This window comes from Bidens hawaiensis, unplaced genomic scaffold (genome assembly GCF_021521415.1).
Source record: "Bidens hawaiensis isolate Kalapana, Puna unplaced genomic scaffold, B.hawaiensis_p1.1 tig00008634_1, whole genome shotgun sequence".
Classification (NCBI taxonomy): Eukaryota; Viridiplantae; Streptophyta; class Magnoliopsida; order Asterales; family Asteraceae; genus Bidens; species Bidens hawaiensis.
The window spans coordinates 9,429-26,819 of NW_027491623.1; the positions used below are offsets into that span (position 1 = coordinate 9,429).

The window sequence follows — 17,391 nt, forward strand, 5'->3', positions numbered from 1 at the left end:
CGGCCATTAACTAGTTTTATGCTTATGTAATAGTTTGCACAAACCCCCCTTTGTTACGAATACTTGCTCTAAAATCGATCTTGTTCTAAAGACTAGATTCCTACGAAATTCATTTGCTATTGATGTCCTATCAGTTACCGGTTCAGCAAATATCATAGTATATATGTAAAACGTAATGTGATGTAGGTGTGCAAAATATTTAACTTTAGATATGTCACTTATCAATTTCAGTTCATTGTACTTCTGTTTTTTGATATATAATAATATCTCATGAACTTTTTAATATTCTATAAAAACTTACATCCAAAATGATTTTTTATATTATGTTTGAGCAACTGAAAAAGGTACAAGACGATTCGCACCCGGAAATATGGAGTCTCGGCTCAAGTGAGTAAAGAGATTGGTATTCCTGATCACCATATATACATACTGTGACTAAGACTCCATTAGTTCTTCGATCGAGTATTCTTGATCAAAACCGAGATAACAATCTGAAACAAGCAGCAGCTTCATTCCCTAGCAGAAAGGAAACAACCCGACATAGTCAGCAGTTAACTCTAGGTGACAATTTTGACCCGGCTAATCGTATGAATTCAAGGATCTTTAAAAGGGTGCAAAATGAAAAAGGAAAACTAAATTACCTGAAAACTAGTAGTGGTTGTCGGTAGCTTCATACGGGTAACCAAACGATCCGTAAAGGAAATCCTTTTAAAAGCATGTAATTCTGAGGTAGAAGCGTTACCAAGAACCAACCACCATGCTTCATCTTTTAACTGAAAAAAATAAACAAAAACAAGATCAAAGATGAACAATTTCCAGGCAGATCAAAAGAATCATACAATAAATGTTTATACCTTTGGAAAACGAGGGGTAAAAGCCCTTGAAGTTTTTCTACGGTTGAGTTTCTCCAACCGAATACTGAGACTGGGAGCATTATCATTGCCATCATCCCCTCCTTGTATCTTGAGTTTGACTTGAATACGAGGAAAATGTTGTAAATCCTGAAGATGGAGCATAACAACAAGTTTGATACATTTACTTGTAAATATATGATATGAACTTATGAAGGAAATCGATGATGAAATTTCATACGGTTCTGCTTACCTGTTGTAGTCTTGAAGCAATATTTCCAAATCTAGATTGCAAATTTGTGCTTGAGAGATTTAATAATTGTTGTATCTTAGATATTCCTCCTTTTTGCAATGAAGTTACAAGGTCTTCAGTCATACATGGCAGCATCCATAAAGGAGAATCCCTCTCAAACCACATACCCTGATATTAATCACAAAACAGAAACAGTTGTAAATGATTCAGCCATTAAATATGAAGAAGTTTGAAAACATACCTGCATAACCATCTGAAGAAGATGCATACAGGTAATGGAACTTGAAAGCCATCCACTATTTGCACAAACGTCTATCATTGCTTGAATGATACGTATACTCTGATCCAACACAGACTTTAAATCTGTATAGTAGTCGCTGATCGGAAGTTCAACTTGAGAGAAATGCGCCTGTACCATATTTTAATAACTTGTTAAATTATATTTAAAATGTATCATATTATCACTTCGAAAAGTTTTATAAACTATGTTGACCTGAAAAAGCAAATTTGTTTTAACATGTGGATCATCAAGGCGATTCTTGTCCACTGCTAATGGAACTTTAGCAGACAAAGCTTCATTGTAATTTTCCTATAACAGAAACAAGATTAATAACTATACAGAAAAAGATAATAATTATGATGTGGAAATAACTTGGAATTACCTCATTATGACGAACAGGAAGTTCATCATATTCAGAAGCAGCAGACAGTACATTAAGAAAAACCTGAAAGAAAATGATGTAATATAAGAATTGCCTCTAGCCAATAACATTTGCAGAAAGAATTTTACAATTGCTTTACTTACTTCGAGAGATGTATCGGGGCCTATATTTGAAGCAAACATGGAAATTGTCATGTATTTCAGATAATATTGAGAAGCAACTGAGACTAACATTAAAGGCTCCACATTATCTTCATCCATCTTAATGCATCCACCATCTTCCAAATCTTCAAATGTATCTTGCACAAGACTACAATTAAAATAGCATATATAGTACTAATGAATCAAAGTGGGATGTTTAATCAACTTTTGAACCATTGATGTTACCTGGATAAGTAAGAACTTAGACTTTCAGGATCACCATCTTCCAATCCATAATAAGCAGGATTAACCATCTGCCACATGTGTAATAATATCTTTTAATATTAATGTAAAAACAGGTGACATTGTACCCAAAAAAAAAAAGTTATTAAATAAATCTTACCAGCCTGCGGAACAGATATGTCCAGGTCAGATAATGTACTGCATCCTGCTTATGAGAAATTGTCCCAGAAACTATCTCTGCGTTGATGTGATCATGAAGTTGGTCCCTAAGACTGCTTTCAACTGGAAATGGTTCATAAAGAAACTGCAAGAAGAACAATTAAATCAGTAACTGAAAATTGCATTATTTTGCATTACAGTGTCCCACGTCCATATAATTCACCTTCTTATAGAAGCTTTTTTTAGGTTCATGCACAAGAATAACAGCTTTCCCATGTTGATCATACTGAGGACGACCCGCACGACCCATCATTTGCAAGATGTCTGTGATTGGAAAATCGACATAACGCTTCGCCTTCCCATCATAAAACTCTGTTCCCTGAAGCGTGTGATAAAGTACCCAACATTAATAACCAACCAAATCAACAAACTAGTGCATGCTGCTCGACATGTGATTAATTACTAACCTTAATTAAAACCAAATGAGCTGGAAGATTAACCCCCCAAGCTAAAGTACTTGTGCAAACCAATACCTGAAAAAACAGTAATTGTTCATAAGATTGTTAAATAACTAATCGAGTTGAAATTATTTTTATAATATTAATAATGAGAGTGGATGGTCATTGCCTGAATCTTGTTGTTTGCAAAAAGTTCCTCGACTAAAGATCTATCTTTATCATTCAATCCTGCATGATGCAAGCCAATACCGAACTGTAAAGTGTGTCTCAGATTTTGATCAGTGACCTGAGAAACAATCATCTGTAGTGCGTCTTCTGGCATAGCTAGAAACTGTACTGGATGTTCATCGGAAGCTGCAAACTTTATTTGCAAAAGAACAAAAATATTATAAAGTAGTGAATCAAATAGTTAATATAGATAAAAACCAAATGACTTACCTGTATGAGGTCTAATGCAGTAAGCCGTGTTTGCCGACGAGAAGAAACGAAAATTAGAACTGGTTTTGTTGGTGAATGTGTACATATGGCAGCATAGGCGGGCTTATTCATGCTATTCATTCTTGAACAGTAGAATTTAACAGGATACCCCTGTAAATTAATGCGACAGATATAAGTTAGTTTTTACTAGAAAACTAAAGTGTTGTTTTCCTCTCCAAAACAAGAACAAATAAGATAAAAATATGAGAGAAAACTAAACCATAAATCTTGATCAACTAAATTATAAACTAAAAGCTTCACTTGCCTGTATATGAACTTCAAGAGGCACGGGCCTTACACTTGGCTTGAAATTAAACAAACCAATCTCCTCAACTCCCAACCAGTCAGCCAGATTCCTAGCAGACATCACAACATTGGAACAATATAAAACAGTTCAGGAGAAAGAAGTCATGTAACAACTAACAACAAATTATTGCTATAAAGATAAGGTTTCTAAATCATTTTAAGCTTTGATACTGCATAATGTAATGCATACTTGATTAGGATACGTTTAGTATTTTAGTAGTAAATGATTTTTGGACGGTATCATATTGCTGATTTGAAAAATCGTGATGAATAGTTCTAGTAAAACAGGACAAAAAAACCTAAAAATATCATTTGAGGTTCATGAACAAAATAACTCACTGAGCATTTGCTAGTGCTGTAGACAAACCAAAAAACCGAATAGGGCGCTCCGTTTGTGATGATATGTATCTCATCCTTGAGACGATGACCTGGCAATCAAATCAATAAGAGTAAAGCATTAATACCAAAAGAGCACATTCGCAGGGTACAGGAATACACACACACACACACACACACACACTTACTCCAACAAGTGACAAGACAAAACACTGGAAACAGTCAAGTAAACAGCATACAAAAATAATTGCTGCTTAAAAATGCCAGTAATGCCCATATTATTATTATTATTATTATTATTATTATTATTAGGATTACTGGATTAAAATAATCCCACCTTTAATGAGTTGGCCAATAATAATCCCACCTGAATTATTTCCCTATGGCAGTCCCACATTTTCCATGTTTTTTGTTTTATGATCCGCCGTTAAAAATAATTAACGGGTTAGTTTTTGGCTGATGTGGCTTGATGAGTTGGCATTTAAAAATCCTACATGGTTTTTTTTTCTTTCTAGGCATTTAAAAATCCTACTCACTTCACCTTAACTTTGCCAGACCTCCACCGACGAAAACCCAATGAAGTCACCGAAGGTTTTTCCGTCACCATTTTCAGCTCAGCCGGCAAGAAACAACGGCGGCGTACGGCAGTTTTCGTCGTCGTTCTCCATCGCTTTCAACGCCTTCATCTTCTACTCCAGCGTCGTCGCTGCGTGCCTCTCGTCTGGACTTTATTAACTTTTTCAAACCCTCAAACACCCACAACACCTCATTATGAAACACCTGCATCTGATCCTAAATCCTCGGTTTCCGTCACAGACAACGTATGTGTCGGCGATTTTACCGGATGGTTGAAACAACACCATTCATTCAGGTCGGGTTCCGAAGAACGGGTGGTTGTGATATCCGGATGTGGAATTAGGGCTCCAATCGATCATTTGGGGGTTAAATGGGTGAGGGATTCCACGTAATTTGCCTAGAAAGGAAAATAATGCCATGTAGGATTTTAAATGCCAACTCATATAGCCACATAAGCAAAAAGTTAACCCCGTTAATTATTTTTAACGGTGTATCATAAAACAAAAAACATGGAAAAGATTGGACTGCCAGAGGGAAATAATTCAGGTGGGATTATTATTGGCATAGTTATCAAATGCGATAAGCGCTCGAAAGCGTTGAGGCTGGGTCTAGCGCCCAGGCGATAAGCGCAAAAAAACGCCCGAATTAAAAAAAAAAGCGCACACTAAAAAAACAAAAAAATTAACTTAAATAGAACATCTTATGAACAAATACATTCATTCTTCAAAATAGTTTATAAAAACAACCAAAAACCAAAAACCTTATGAACAAATACATTCATTCTTCAAAATAGTTTATAAAAACAACCAAAAACCAAAAACCAAAAAGTGCATAGTAAATAAAGAAATCCGAAATTAGGGAAATAAGAACAAAAGTAACCTGTAATTTTTAATTTCTTGATGATTTTGTGTGATATAATATAACCCCTTAAATAGTGGAGTGTTAGGGGACTCCTAGAGAATAGAAACAAATAATTAAAGAGAATTTATTATGCATGGGAGGTTTGGGAAAATAAGACTGCGCATTAAATATCTGCTTGTTGGTGCATAATGTCAGTAGTTCATAGTCTAGTATATGTAATCGAGTCTGTAATGATTAATTATGTTTTATATATCTTAAGCGAAGTTACTAACAAGTTCGCTGTTTAGGCGAACTTGTTAGTCAAGCGAAGTTATGGACAACTTCGCCTGAACATGCCAGGCGAAGTTGTCGTGTATTTATATAGGTTACGGCTTAGCTTAGAAAAGGAGTTCGTGTGATCATTATCGAAGTTACGAGAGCTGTAACGTGAGGACGAGAGTTCGTGTCTGTAATAGTGATATTGTATCACGTGTTTTGGTTATAATATAACGTGTTTGTTTATCGTATCGTGTTTGATCTATTCGTGTCTTCTACGCTCGTAACGACCTACGCAGGGATTCCGCACCTACGTAGATCGAGATATCTCGTGTTGATCCATCCAGGGAACCTACAATTGGTATCAGAGCATTTGCTCGATTGTGTGGTTCGGGATATTCACGCGGGTGTAGAAATCGTCCCGTTTCGACTATTCGCGGGACGTGTTTTCTGTGTTTTTGTGTCATTCTTACCTCCTACCATCGTATACAACCCTTTACACCGTCAAAAACCTCGAAAAATCTAGATTCCAGATCTGCAGAAACTTAGGTGTTCATCAGGCGAAGTTGCCGTCACTGTTCGTAGGGTTTCGGCGAAGATATAAGGTTAAGCGAAGTTATCCACAACTTCGCCTACCTTCTCAAGTTCGCCTAACTCAAGCGAAGTTCTCCACAACTTCGCCTACTTCCTAAGTTCGCTTACCCTAAGCGAAGTTACACTCAACTTCGCCAAGTCACGCGAATTTAAGAAAGATCCAGCGAAGTTAAGTCTAAGCAAAGTTATCCGTAACTTCGCCTACAGTACTTTTCAGAAGAATTTAAGAAAGATCCAGCGAAGTTAAGTCTAAGCGAAGTTATCCGTAACTTCGCCTACAGTACTTTTCAGAAGAAATTTTTTTTGATTATTTCGGGTTTCTTAGTTTTCGAGAAAGATGTCATCAATTAACATCTCTGAGTTAGTAAAGATGGAAGTAGAAGCAGGCTCAGCTACAAAAGCACCAAGGTTGCTGAAGGGAACCGATTTCGTTGCATGGAAGGATCGGTTCGAACAATATGTCAAGTACCAGGATGCGAAAATGTGGGTATGCATCCAGGATGGTTATATTCCACCAACTATGGAGTACGAAGGTCATGATCAGATCAAGAAGTACAGCAAAATGGAAGATGAAGAGAAAAAGATGTATGAGGCCGAGAGCAAGGCTCATGCTGCTATCACTATGGCTCTTCCACAAGAGATCCTTCATACGTTTAGAAAGTACAAGACAGCAAGAGAGCTTTGGGAAGCTCTTGAGAACCGGTTTGAAGGAAATGTGGGAATCCGTGCTTCGAAGATCAAATTGCTCAAAACCCAGTTCTCAGTCTTCAAGTATTTGAAGAATGAATCTCTAGATGATATCATCACCCGATATTATCATCTGATGACTGAACTGAGCAACTATTCAATTTCTTACCGAGAAGAAGAGATAGTTGAGAAGCTTCTTGATGCTCTCCCACCAAAATGGGAGATGTACACGGTGCTGATGAGGGAAGACAAAGACTTTCCCCAATATGATCTGGGAACGGCAGTCAACAAGCTCCGAACCTTTGAGCTTAACATGGTTAGAAAGGAGACACCTATGGATCAGGTTCAAGATCCAGGTATGTATGGTGCTAAAGTCAACTCTAGTTCAGGTTCGAAGACTGAATCAGCTGCCTACTACTCGAAGGGAGAGTCGGGTGCCAACTCATCACATGAGGGGCATGTGTCAGTCAACACGAATGGTGATGTTTGCTTTGTAGCAGGTGGATCTAGTGCTTCTAAACCGCAAGCAAGCAAGAGTAGTTGCTCTCCAAGTATTCCTAGCAACAACTACTCTAAGATGCCTATGAGTGTCAAATCTGCTGAAGAGCAGTTTGCTCTCTATGCTTCTTTAATTGCTTCCTATGAGAACTACATTTAGGGGAAGATTGTTGATCCAGCTATGTTGGATGAAGACTATGACCAGATTGATGCTGATGATCTGGAAGAAATGGATCTGCAATGGCAGATGGCTATGATCGTGAGAAGAGTGAAACGGTTTATGAAAAAGACCGAAAGAAAGTTTGTCGGTGGAAGGCCAGGGTTTGACAAGACGAAGGTAAGATGCTACAACTGTCAGCAAAACGGCCACTTTGCTAAGGAGTGCAGAAATGAGCGTGTAGAACGTGGTCAAGGCAAGTCTACACAGCATAATGGTGGTTCTAAAGATTATAGTGCCATGATTTCCAGAGAAGATGGTGAATACAACTGGAACCTGCATTCTGAAGAAACTTTCGAACAGGCCAATTTGGCGAAGGTTGAAACTGAAGGAAATGAGAAGGTTACCGGAGAAGAAAAAGCTCTCATGGCAGATGTTAAAGACCAGCTCTCCGAGGTATGTTCTAAACCTACTTGTTCTAAATGTGAAAACTTGTCTGAGCAATTAGCAACTATAACTGATCAGTATGTTGGTTTGGATGCTGAGTTTAAAACTTTAAAAGAAGATCATCACTTTACTAAAGCAAGAGAAAATAGCTATAAAGTTAAAATAAAAGCTTGTGAAAAGGATATTAAAAGTCTAAAAGCAAAACTTGCTGAAAAAATACAAGTGATTGATCTAAGCTATGAAGTTTTGGAAGAAAAAACCAAGCTAATAGCTGAAAAAGAAAAACAGATTGCTGATCACCAGGTGAAAGTGGTGGAACTGAATAGAAAACTTGAGCAGTTCAGAAATTCCTCTGCTATTCTTGATCACCTTGTTAGTGATCAAGGTTCCTCTGTTAAGAGGGGAGGAATTGGTTATCATGAGGTTCCACCACCTTATAATCACAATTACACTTTTAATCCTAGTGTTCAGAAATCTGTTGACTTTGAGGTTGTTCAGACAGTTCCAATTAAAGTAACTAGTAAAGAACCAGATGTTAGTAGAGGCGAAACAAGTTCGCCTGTTTCAAGTGTTAAAATTTCTGATCCGAGTCCAGTCTCATCAAGTTCGGATAAGTCATCCGAGCCTGGTAAGGCAAAAGAGGAGGCGGTATTGCCAGATAGTGGAGAGAAAGATAAAACAACTAAAAAGAGTTCTCCGCTAAACCCGTATGTCCCACCTTATGTGAGACAAACGGGCGGTAATAATGCCTCGACATCTAAAACACCTGTTGATAAAAAGGTTGAACATAGGTGTTGTTTTAGGTGTAATCAATTAGGGCACCTAGTTGCAGATTGCCCTCTGAAGCAGAGATTCAGAGGTGTGAGGCCTACTAAAATTGAGAATAAGTCTAATGGTAATCATAATACTGGTAAAAATGAAAACCATTCAAAATTCAGAAATGTGACTAATTCAGGTTTTCAAAGAAACCAATCTCAATTTTACACTGCTAATAATCAAACCACAAGCTATAATTCTTTTAATTCACAAAGGTTTGGAAGGCCTCACAATCAATCTACAAGGAGGTATACTAATAGGACTTACAGGAATTATACAGAGACTAACTTTGGAAAGCCAAGGTTCTGGATGTATAGATCCAAGACCAATTGGTCTTGGGTCCCTAGATTCTAATCTTTTGCTTTTATCGTGCAGGAACAGTTGAACAGGGCTGCAAACAACCTATGGGTTGTGGATAGCGGCTGTTCCCGGCACATGACGGGTAACAAAAACTTGTTACACGATTTGAAACCTGTTCAAGGAGGGAGAGTGAGCTTTGCTGGAGAAAGTGGAGGCAAGATTACAGGAATGGGAACGGTGTCTAATGGAAAGATGACTCTAGAAAAAGTAAACTTTGTTGAAGAATTGAAGCACAATCTGCTGAGTGTGTCGCAGATCTGTGATAAGGAGTACATCGTACATTTTACAAAGAATGAGGCGATTGTGTTACATCCTGGTTTTCAGATACCAGAGGAGTGTATTGTGATGAAGGCTCCACGTGAGAGGAATACGTATATTATGGATATGAGGTCGACTGAAATGGCCACGGAAGAATCATGCCTTATGACAAAAGCGAGCGAATCGGAGTCCGAATTGTGGCATAGGAGAATGGGGCACATTCATCTTCGGAAGATGAACCACATTGTCAAGAATGGACTTGTGCTGGGCGTTCCCTTGAAAAGTTTCAACTTTGAAGACAAATGTCTAGCGTGCAAGAAGGGAAAGCAGCACAAGAAATCCCATCACACCAAGAAGGTCAATTCTATTGTCAGTACTCTAGAATTGCTTCACATGGATCTCTTCGGTCCCGTGAATGCAAAAAGTCTAGGAGGTACTTCTTATTGCTTGGTGATCACTGATGATTACTCACGATATTCGTGGGTATATTTCCTGAAATCAAAAGATGAAACGGCTCAGATGGTGAAGAATTTGATTACCAAAGTTGAGAACGTTATGGATAAAAGGGTTAAGTTCATCAGGAGTGACAATGGAACTGAGTTCAAAAATTTTGAGATGGAGATCTTCTGCCTTCAGAAAGGGATTGAACACCAATACAGCGCTCCGTATACACCGCAACAGAATGGAGTGGCTGAAAGGAAGAATAGAACGTTAATTGAAGGAGCCAGAACTATGCTGGCTGATTCGAAGCTACCTGTGGTGTTTTGGGCTGAAGCTGTTGCTACAGCCTGCTATATCCTTAATAGAGTCTTGACTGTTAAAAGACTTAATAAAACGTGTTATGAGCTTATGCATGGGAGGAAGCCCAACTTGAGTGGTCTTGAACCATTCGGGTCCCCTTGTTCGATTTTAAAGACAAATTCTAAATTTGGTGAAGTAGCCGATGAAGAAATCTTAGTCGGTTATGTTGTTGGGACTCCCAACAGACGTGTCTTTAATACATCGACCGGCAAGGTTGACGTGGTGTGTAACACCGATATCACAAGTTACAAACCGCCAAAACCAAGCAACGGACCTGCTGAGTTTTTCGACTATGATAGACTTTTTAAGTCTTTTAACATACCATATTTGGATAGTGCAGAAGAAGAAGAGAGAGTTGCTACGAAGATGATCCTTGATGAGGAAGAAAATCTAGTGCAAAGACAGCTGTTTGATAAATGTCAACCTTCCTCATCAAATGCTATCGATACCCCTGCTGCCTCTCCTGAAGAAGAATTTTTCAATCCGTTTCACTCTCAGCAAGAAACAACCATTGACGAGCTCTCTTCTAACTTGGAAGACAATTTGCATGTCGGTTCTGTTCCGACCACGAGAATTCATAAAGATCACCCTTTGGAGAATGTGATTGGTGATGTGTCCTCCGGTGTACAAACAAGACGTAGCTTGAATGAGCACACCTGTGTTTACACAAGCATTAAGGAGACAGGCATAATCAACGAATGCTTGTACACCTGCTTTATCAGCCAGATTGAACCAAAGAATTACCAAATGGCTCTAAAGGACAGCTCGTGGGTCGAGGCCATGCAAGAAGAGCTGGCTCAATTCAAGAAAATGGAAGTTTGGACTTTGGTTGAAAAACCAAAGAATGTGCATGCGATAGGCACAAAATGGGTTTTTAAGTGCAAGAGAGATGAGAAAGGGATTATTATAAGAAACAAGGCGAGGCTAGTCGTTAAAGGTTTTAATCAACAAGAGGGGATTGATTATAATGAAGTGTTCGCTCCTGTGGCAAGATTGGAAGCCATTAGATTGTTTTTGGCATTTGCTGCTTATAAGAAGATGAAGGTATTTCAGTTGGATGTGAAAAGTGCGTTTCTAAATGGGAAAGTTGATGAGGTTGTGTATGTTGAGCAACCTCCGGGTTTTCCTGACCCAGACTTTCCAGACCACGTGTACAAGTTAAGCAAGGCGTTGTATGGACTACATCAGGCACCTCGTGCCTGGTACTCAACTTTATCAGATTACTTGCTTGAAAATGGGTTTGAAAGAGGAAAGATAGATAGCACACTGTTCTTCAAGAGAGAAGGAAGCGACTTCCTGCTGGTGCAAGTCTACGTGGATTACATTATCTTTGCTGCATCAAAAGTCTCCATGTGTCAGCAGTTTGAGGCCGTCATGAAGAAAAGGTTTGAAATGAGTGCTATGGGTGAACTAACTTTCTTTTTAGGATTGCAGGTTGATCAGAAGAAGGATGGGATGTTCATTCATCAGACCAAGTATGTCCATGATGTGCTCAAACGCTTCAAGATGGAGGACAACACTCCATTCGATACTCCAATCTGCGTCAACCATAAATTGGGTGCTGATTCTGACAATGACGCAGATGTGGACCCAACTCAGTATCGGGCTATTATAGGTTCTTTAATGTACTTAACTGCTTCTAGGCCTGATATTATGTTTGCAGTTTGTCTTTGTGCTCGTTTTCAGGCAAACCCAAAGGAATCTCACATGAAGGGTGTGAAGAGGATCTTGCGGTATCTCAAAGGCAAACCTAAGCTGGGGTTGTGGTACGCGAAGGGAGGAGACTTGGAGCTAGTCGCTTACACAGATTCTGATTATGGAGGGTGCAATCAGAGTCGGAAGTCAACAACTGGAGGATGTCAGTTTCTAGGTGGCATATTGGTGTCGTGGCAATGCAAGAAGCAGACTTCAGTCGCAATTTCAACATGTGAGGCAGAATACATGGCAGCATCCAACTGCTGCTCCCAGGTTCTTTGGATTCAACAACAGTTGCGCGACTATGGTCTGAATTTCTCACTTACTCCTATTTGCATTGATAACACAGCTGCTATCTCAGTAACTAACAATCCCGTGAAGCACAGTAAAACTAAACATATTGACATACGTCATCATTTTATGCGGGATTGTGCTGAGAAGAAACTGATTGTGCTTGAAAAGGTGGATACGCTTGATAATTTCGCTGATTTATATACTAAAGCGTTTGACAAATCAAGATTTCAAAACCTTGTTGAGTTGAATGGAATGATCAATCCCGAGTAACCATGCTTTTTGTGCATATTAAAAAAAAAAAAAAAAAAAAAAAACGTCACTATCGCTTAGAACAATGTCGGTTACCTCAGTTTGATGGACATGTCTTAGGATATGTTTGGTCCTCATTTCTACTTGTAGAATATGAGGATAGCCATTAACCAGACGACTGAAAGTGACCGGGGCGGTTTATGATGAGTTTTCATTCTTTCGCTTGAAATTAGTCGATCATACTTAGTTAGAAGGACACATACTAGTATGTGGTCGGTCCAGCTGATCTATTGGATCTTCGGGATAGCCATTGACCTGAAGACTTTGATTTGGTCGGGGCGATAGAAGTTAAATTTTTCTTTAAGGGAAATGAAATTATTTTTCAAGTCTACTACTTCGTAAGAAGTTCGTTTGCTATGTTTAACAGAAAATTGATCCAACCTTGGAAAATGATAGATATACTGATTCTGTGTACTTAACTAGTGAAGTTATTAGGCTTAAAAGACTTTAGAACAGTCATTGTATGTCATGGTAGTTTTTTATGGTGCGTAAAAGTAGATGTGATACAAACTAAATCTACTCGATTTTATGTGGAAACTCCTTAAGAGTTTTGCATGTCTTCATATATATCTTTCCGAATGATAGGCAGAAAAGCGATTACCCAGTCATACACGAGCCCGTAAGTGTTCTGATTCCCGTAAAGATAGTGTGTGAAGAAACTGCAGTGATCCAGATTCGGGACTTGCAGTTGTTTACTACTCTGAAGTCTATGTAAATGTTTATTCGAAAAAAAAAAAAAGAAACCTTATAAGTTATTGAAACATTCTAGAGCTGACAATGTCAAGACTTCTCATTCATGGAGTAAGAAAGAGAACGGGAAGCAGATGAAGAGTACTTACAAACTTAATCAGACACTATGGGTCGAGGTCAATTCGGGGTGACTTGGGGAATGCCAAATACGCTTTGAGAATAGATAGGAGGCATCATAATCTCTGAGTTGTTGCCCACTTAAATTTTGAGGCATAATTGAACCTAACTCGTATCACAGAAACAATGAAAACCATCTTAAGTTATTTACCTGCTTACAACCTGTTTCTTTATGTCATAATACAGCTAAACACGGATCTATGTGACAGTCACGTAATTAGTATGATTCCTGTTCGGATCTTTTCTAAAACGTAGTAGTCCCTGTCGAGACTGAAATTTGATCCCTTGTACTTTAATTTTTAAAAGTTTTTCGTACTTAGGTAGTTTTATGATTTTATAACTGGTTACTTGGTCTTGATTGTATCTTTTAACTCTTTAAAGGAAGTTTTAAAAGTTGATTGCAAAATGTTCAAATTATGAGGTTTGATTTTGTAAATATAGGCGAAGATGTTAAACAGGCGAACTAGTGAATAACTTCGCCTAGGCGAAGTTAACCGTAACTTCGCCTGTATAACCCAGACCCTATATAAAGGTTTTTAAAAGTCAAACGTTTCATTATTCCAAGAACACAGCGAACTTATTCCGAAATTCCAGCGAACTTATCCAGTTTCGGGCGAACTTGTTTTCCGATTTCAATCTTTGTTCTTTTCTTTCAGTTTCCGATTCGTATTCAAGGTTCGTAGTGTCGATACATCGTATATCATGTTCTTTGATGTTTAACAAAGGTGTTTCATCGTATATCATCGTATATCATGTTCTTTGATGTTTAAAAAAAGTTGTAACAAATATCGAACGACTATCCATCGACTATGTAACCGAAACCGACCTAATTCCCATCGACTCGCCATCTCAACACTAGGGACCTACATCGCTCGGGTTTCACCAATGCACATGTTTTACCAACGGAAATAAATATTTTATATATTTATATGTTAATTTGACGAATTTATCTTTCGGGCTTCATACTGGTACCATTATGAATGTAACAAATATCGAACGACTATGCATCGACTCGCCGCCGCAACGTTTGGGTTTAATACGCGCACTGGTTTACTGACAAAATAAACATTGTTTTAAACATGTTAAAAAAATTACAATACGCTCTACACTGCTACTTTTATACGCATATTTATATTAAATATGTTAATTTGACAAATTTATTTTCTAGGTTTAGTTCCAGTACCGTAATGAACGTAGCCAATACCGACTGTATTCACGTTGACTCGCCACTGCGTCGCTGCATATTCCTGAACGAATTATCAATCGTTATGATTACAAACTTTTTAATATATTAACTTTTTTTATTATAAGTTATACGAGCATCAATACTATTTTCGGCGATAATAGATCAACTTTTTTTAATTTTGTGTCGGTATTTTAACGAACATAACCCATACCAAATACTGAATCCACATTAGTGCACTACTGCAACGTGACAAGTACATAAACAAATTCGAATCGCCCCGACGCAACGCACCGAATAGTAAACTAGTTTTTAATAATTTAGAGCTAAGTTGGTGTTAGTCATGTACATAGCACATTTAGTCATTGGGTTACTTTACAAATTTGTTTATGTAGATCTTCACAAAATTATATATGGAAACCATTAATTTATAAAAGTTATCCAGAACTAGGATTCTCATCAATCTGACACTGACATCAATGATTATTATAAGGCTAAGGGTAATGGGGCTTCGTTGAGCCCCAAGTGATCCAATCAAAACCCGATACTTAGACGATGACATGGCCCTGGATCAAGCCCCTCAATCAAGCCCCAGAGGGTGTAGTGGTCCAGGTGATCAGGGGCTTGATCCAGTTTTTTATTTATTTAATTATTTTAAATAATACATTAAATAATAATATAAAACATTACATTAATAATAATATAAAACATTACATTGATACTAGTCTAATACAAGATTATCGGGTCTTCTATCCCACAAATACTCGACCAACTCATGCCGAACGTTGCCGTGAAACTCACGGCTCTTTATGATATTTATGTTGTCGAGTCGTTGTTCATTGGTGATCGTCGATTCTTGTCTTGGAATATCACCTTGGTAGTTTTGACAAATAGCATGACCCTCGTCTTCTTGTATCATGTTATGTAGGATTATACACGTGATGACGACTTCCGTTATCTTATCCCTTGTCCAAAATCTTATTGGATTCGCCAACATTGCCCATTTTTTCTTTAGGACTCCAAACGCCCTTTCAATATATTTCCTTGCCGATTCTTGTTTCTTCGTGCAATACTTTCGTTTGTCAGAAACTAGAGACTCGTAAGCTTGAACAAGTATCCCCCATTCGTTGTAAATACCATCAACGAGGTAGTACCCGTACTTGAAATGTTATCCAGTTGCAAAAAAAGCCTGTGGGGGTTCAACCCCGTCGATAAGGTCATCGATTATTGGTGATTGATCGATAACATTGAGGTCATTATTAGACCCGACAACCCCAAATAATGCATGCCAAAACCAAAGATCTTGTGACGCCACCGCCTCAAGTACAATAGTAGGGCCGGGGTGATCACCTCGATGGAAATGACCTCGCCAAGCAGTAGAACACATAGCCCAACCAACATGCATACAATCAAGGCTACCGAGCATCCCGGGGACACCATGCTTTTCACTGTGCACCGCGTATATGCGTTGGATATCATACATTGTTGGTCTATGTAAGTCTCTCCGCTTGTATAGCGATATGACCCCAAAATATAATTATTAAAATTATATAAGTTATGTAAATATTTAAAAAATATATAAACAAACGTAAATAATAAAATTATATTAAAACTATATACCTCTACAAAAGTGGTTAAGCGCATCGCGTCCGGTCCTTTTAGCCATTTGTAGATACTCGTCCAACATGTCCGAGCCAACACCATACGCTAGTTGCCGAAGAGCGGCGGTAATTTTTTGAGTACCCGTGAACCCAGGCTTACCTCTAGCGTCATCCCTTTGTTGAAAATACTCAAAGTGTTCCGGCAAGTCATTTGCTAGACGCATGAATAATCGTCTAGTCATTCGAAAATGGGTTCTAAAACTATCCTCACCATATGTGGGATTGGGACTAAAATAGTGACGTATCAAAGTTTCGTTAGCGGTCTTTCAATCACGAATACTTGGTTGTCGAAATAATGGGGCTCGGGGGCGTTTTTGATCTATCAAAAAGTTTATCGTCGTTTGAACCGCTTGACAAAGAGTTTGTCTTCTTCGGTATAATAGGAAAACGAAGACGATGACGACGATGCAATTTATAAATATGGAGAGAAAATGAAGTTTTGGTAGAGGGAAAGTGTGGTTTGAGTTTTTATAAAATATGTGTGTGGATTTGTATTTATAGGTAAAATATATGGGTAAGGATCCTAAAATAACCATTTGAAAATTGAGAACTTTGAAACCATTTTGGACCACTAAAAAAACCTCTAAAATATATTTAAAAAAATCATAAAACAAAAAATAAGAGAAAATTTAAAAAAGTAAAAACACCAAAATTCTTATATTTCATTCCGGTTTCATAAAAAAATTAAAAAAAGTAAAAAAAAACTTTGTATTATACACATTTGTATAATTTTATTTAATCTCTAGTTATGTAATGTACACATATGTACATTATCATATACCTTAAATTGTACATATGTGTATAAAAAAACATGTATAAAATTTAAAAAATAAGTATAATACATATGTGTATAATTTTGTTAAACCGATATTTTTTTTCAATTTTTTTTAAAAACAGGGATGAAAAATAAAATTTTTTAATTTTTTTTACTTTTTTTATTTTCGGGTTTTTTTTTGTTTTATAATTGTTTTTATTTTTTTGTTAAAAAAGGTGTTTTTGTGGTGTAAAATGATTCCCAAAATTCTCAATTTCAAAATAGTTCTCACATGATCATAATCCAATATATACATATATGACTCAATTACAAAGGTTTTTAGGAATTTTGAATTATATTGCTCCATATTACCAAGACCTAGCAAAGGATTCGTCAATATTATATGATAGATTAAAGAAAAATCCTAAGCCAT

At 37.5% G+C, this 17,391-nt stretch overlaps 1 protein-coding gene across 1 annotated transcript; it reads right to left on the bottom strand.

The window, feature by feature from the left end:
- Nucleotides 1–260: 260 nt before the first annotated feature.
- On the bottom strand, nucleotides 261–16,368 carry LOC143529659 (DExH-box ATP-dependent RNA helicase DExH14-like). Its single transcript, XM_077025402.1, has 17 exons — nucleotides 16,164–16,368; nucleotides 3,917–3,977; nucleotides 3,509–3,599; nucleotides 3,205–3,360; nucleotides 2,936–3,127; nucleotides 2,776–2,841; nucleotides 2,532–2,687; nucleotides 2,310–2,453; nucleotides 2,153–2,220; nucleotides 1,910–2,075; nucleotides 1,767–1,829; nucleotides 1,598–1,693; nucleotides 1,346–1,513; nucleotides 1,105–1,272; nucleotides 855–1,001; nucleotides 642–773; nucleotides 261–516 (listed from the first exon to the last, which is right to left on the bottom strand). The coding sequence occupies exons 1-17, from the start codon at nucleotides 16,366–16,368 to the stop codon at nucleotides 436–438; spliced, it is 2,160 nt and encodes a 719-aa protein (XP_076881517.1). The 3' UTR covers nucleotides 261–435.
- Nucleotides 16,369–17,391: the final 1,023 nt, after the last annotated feature.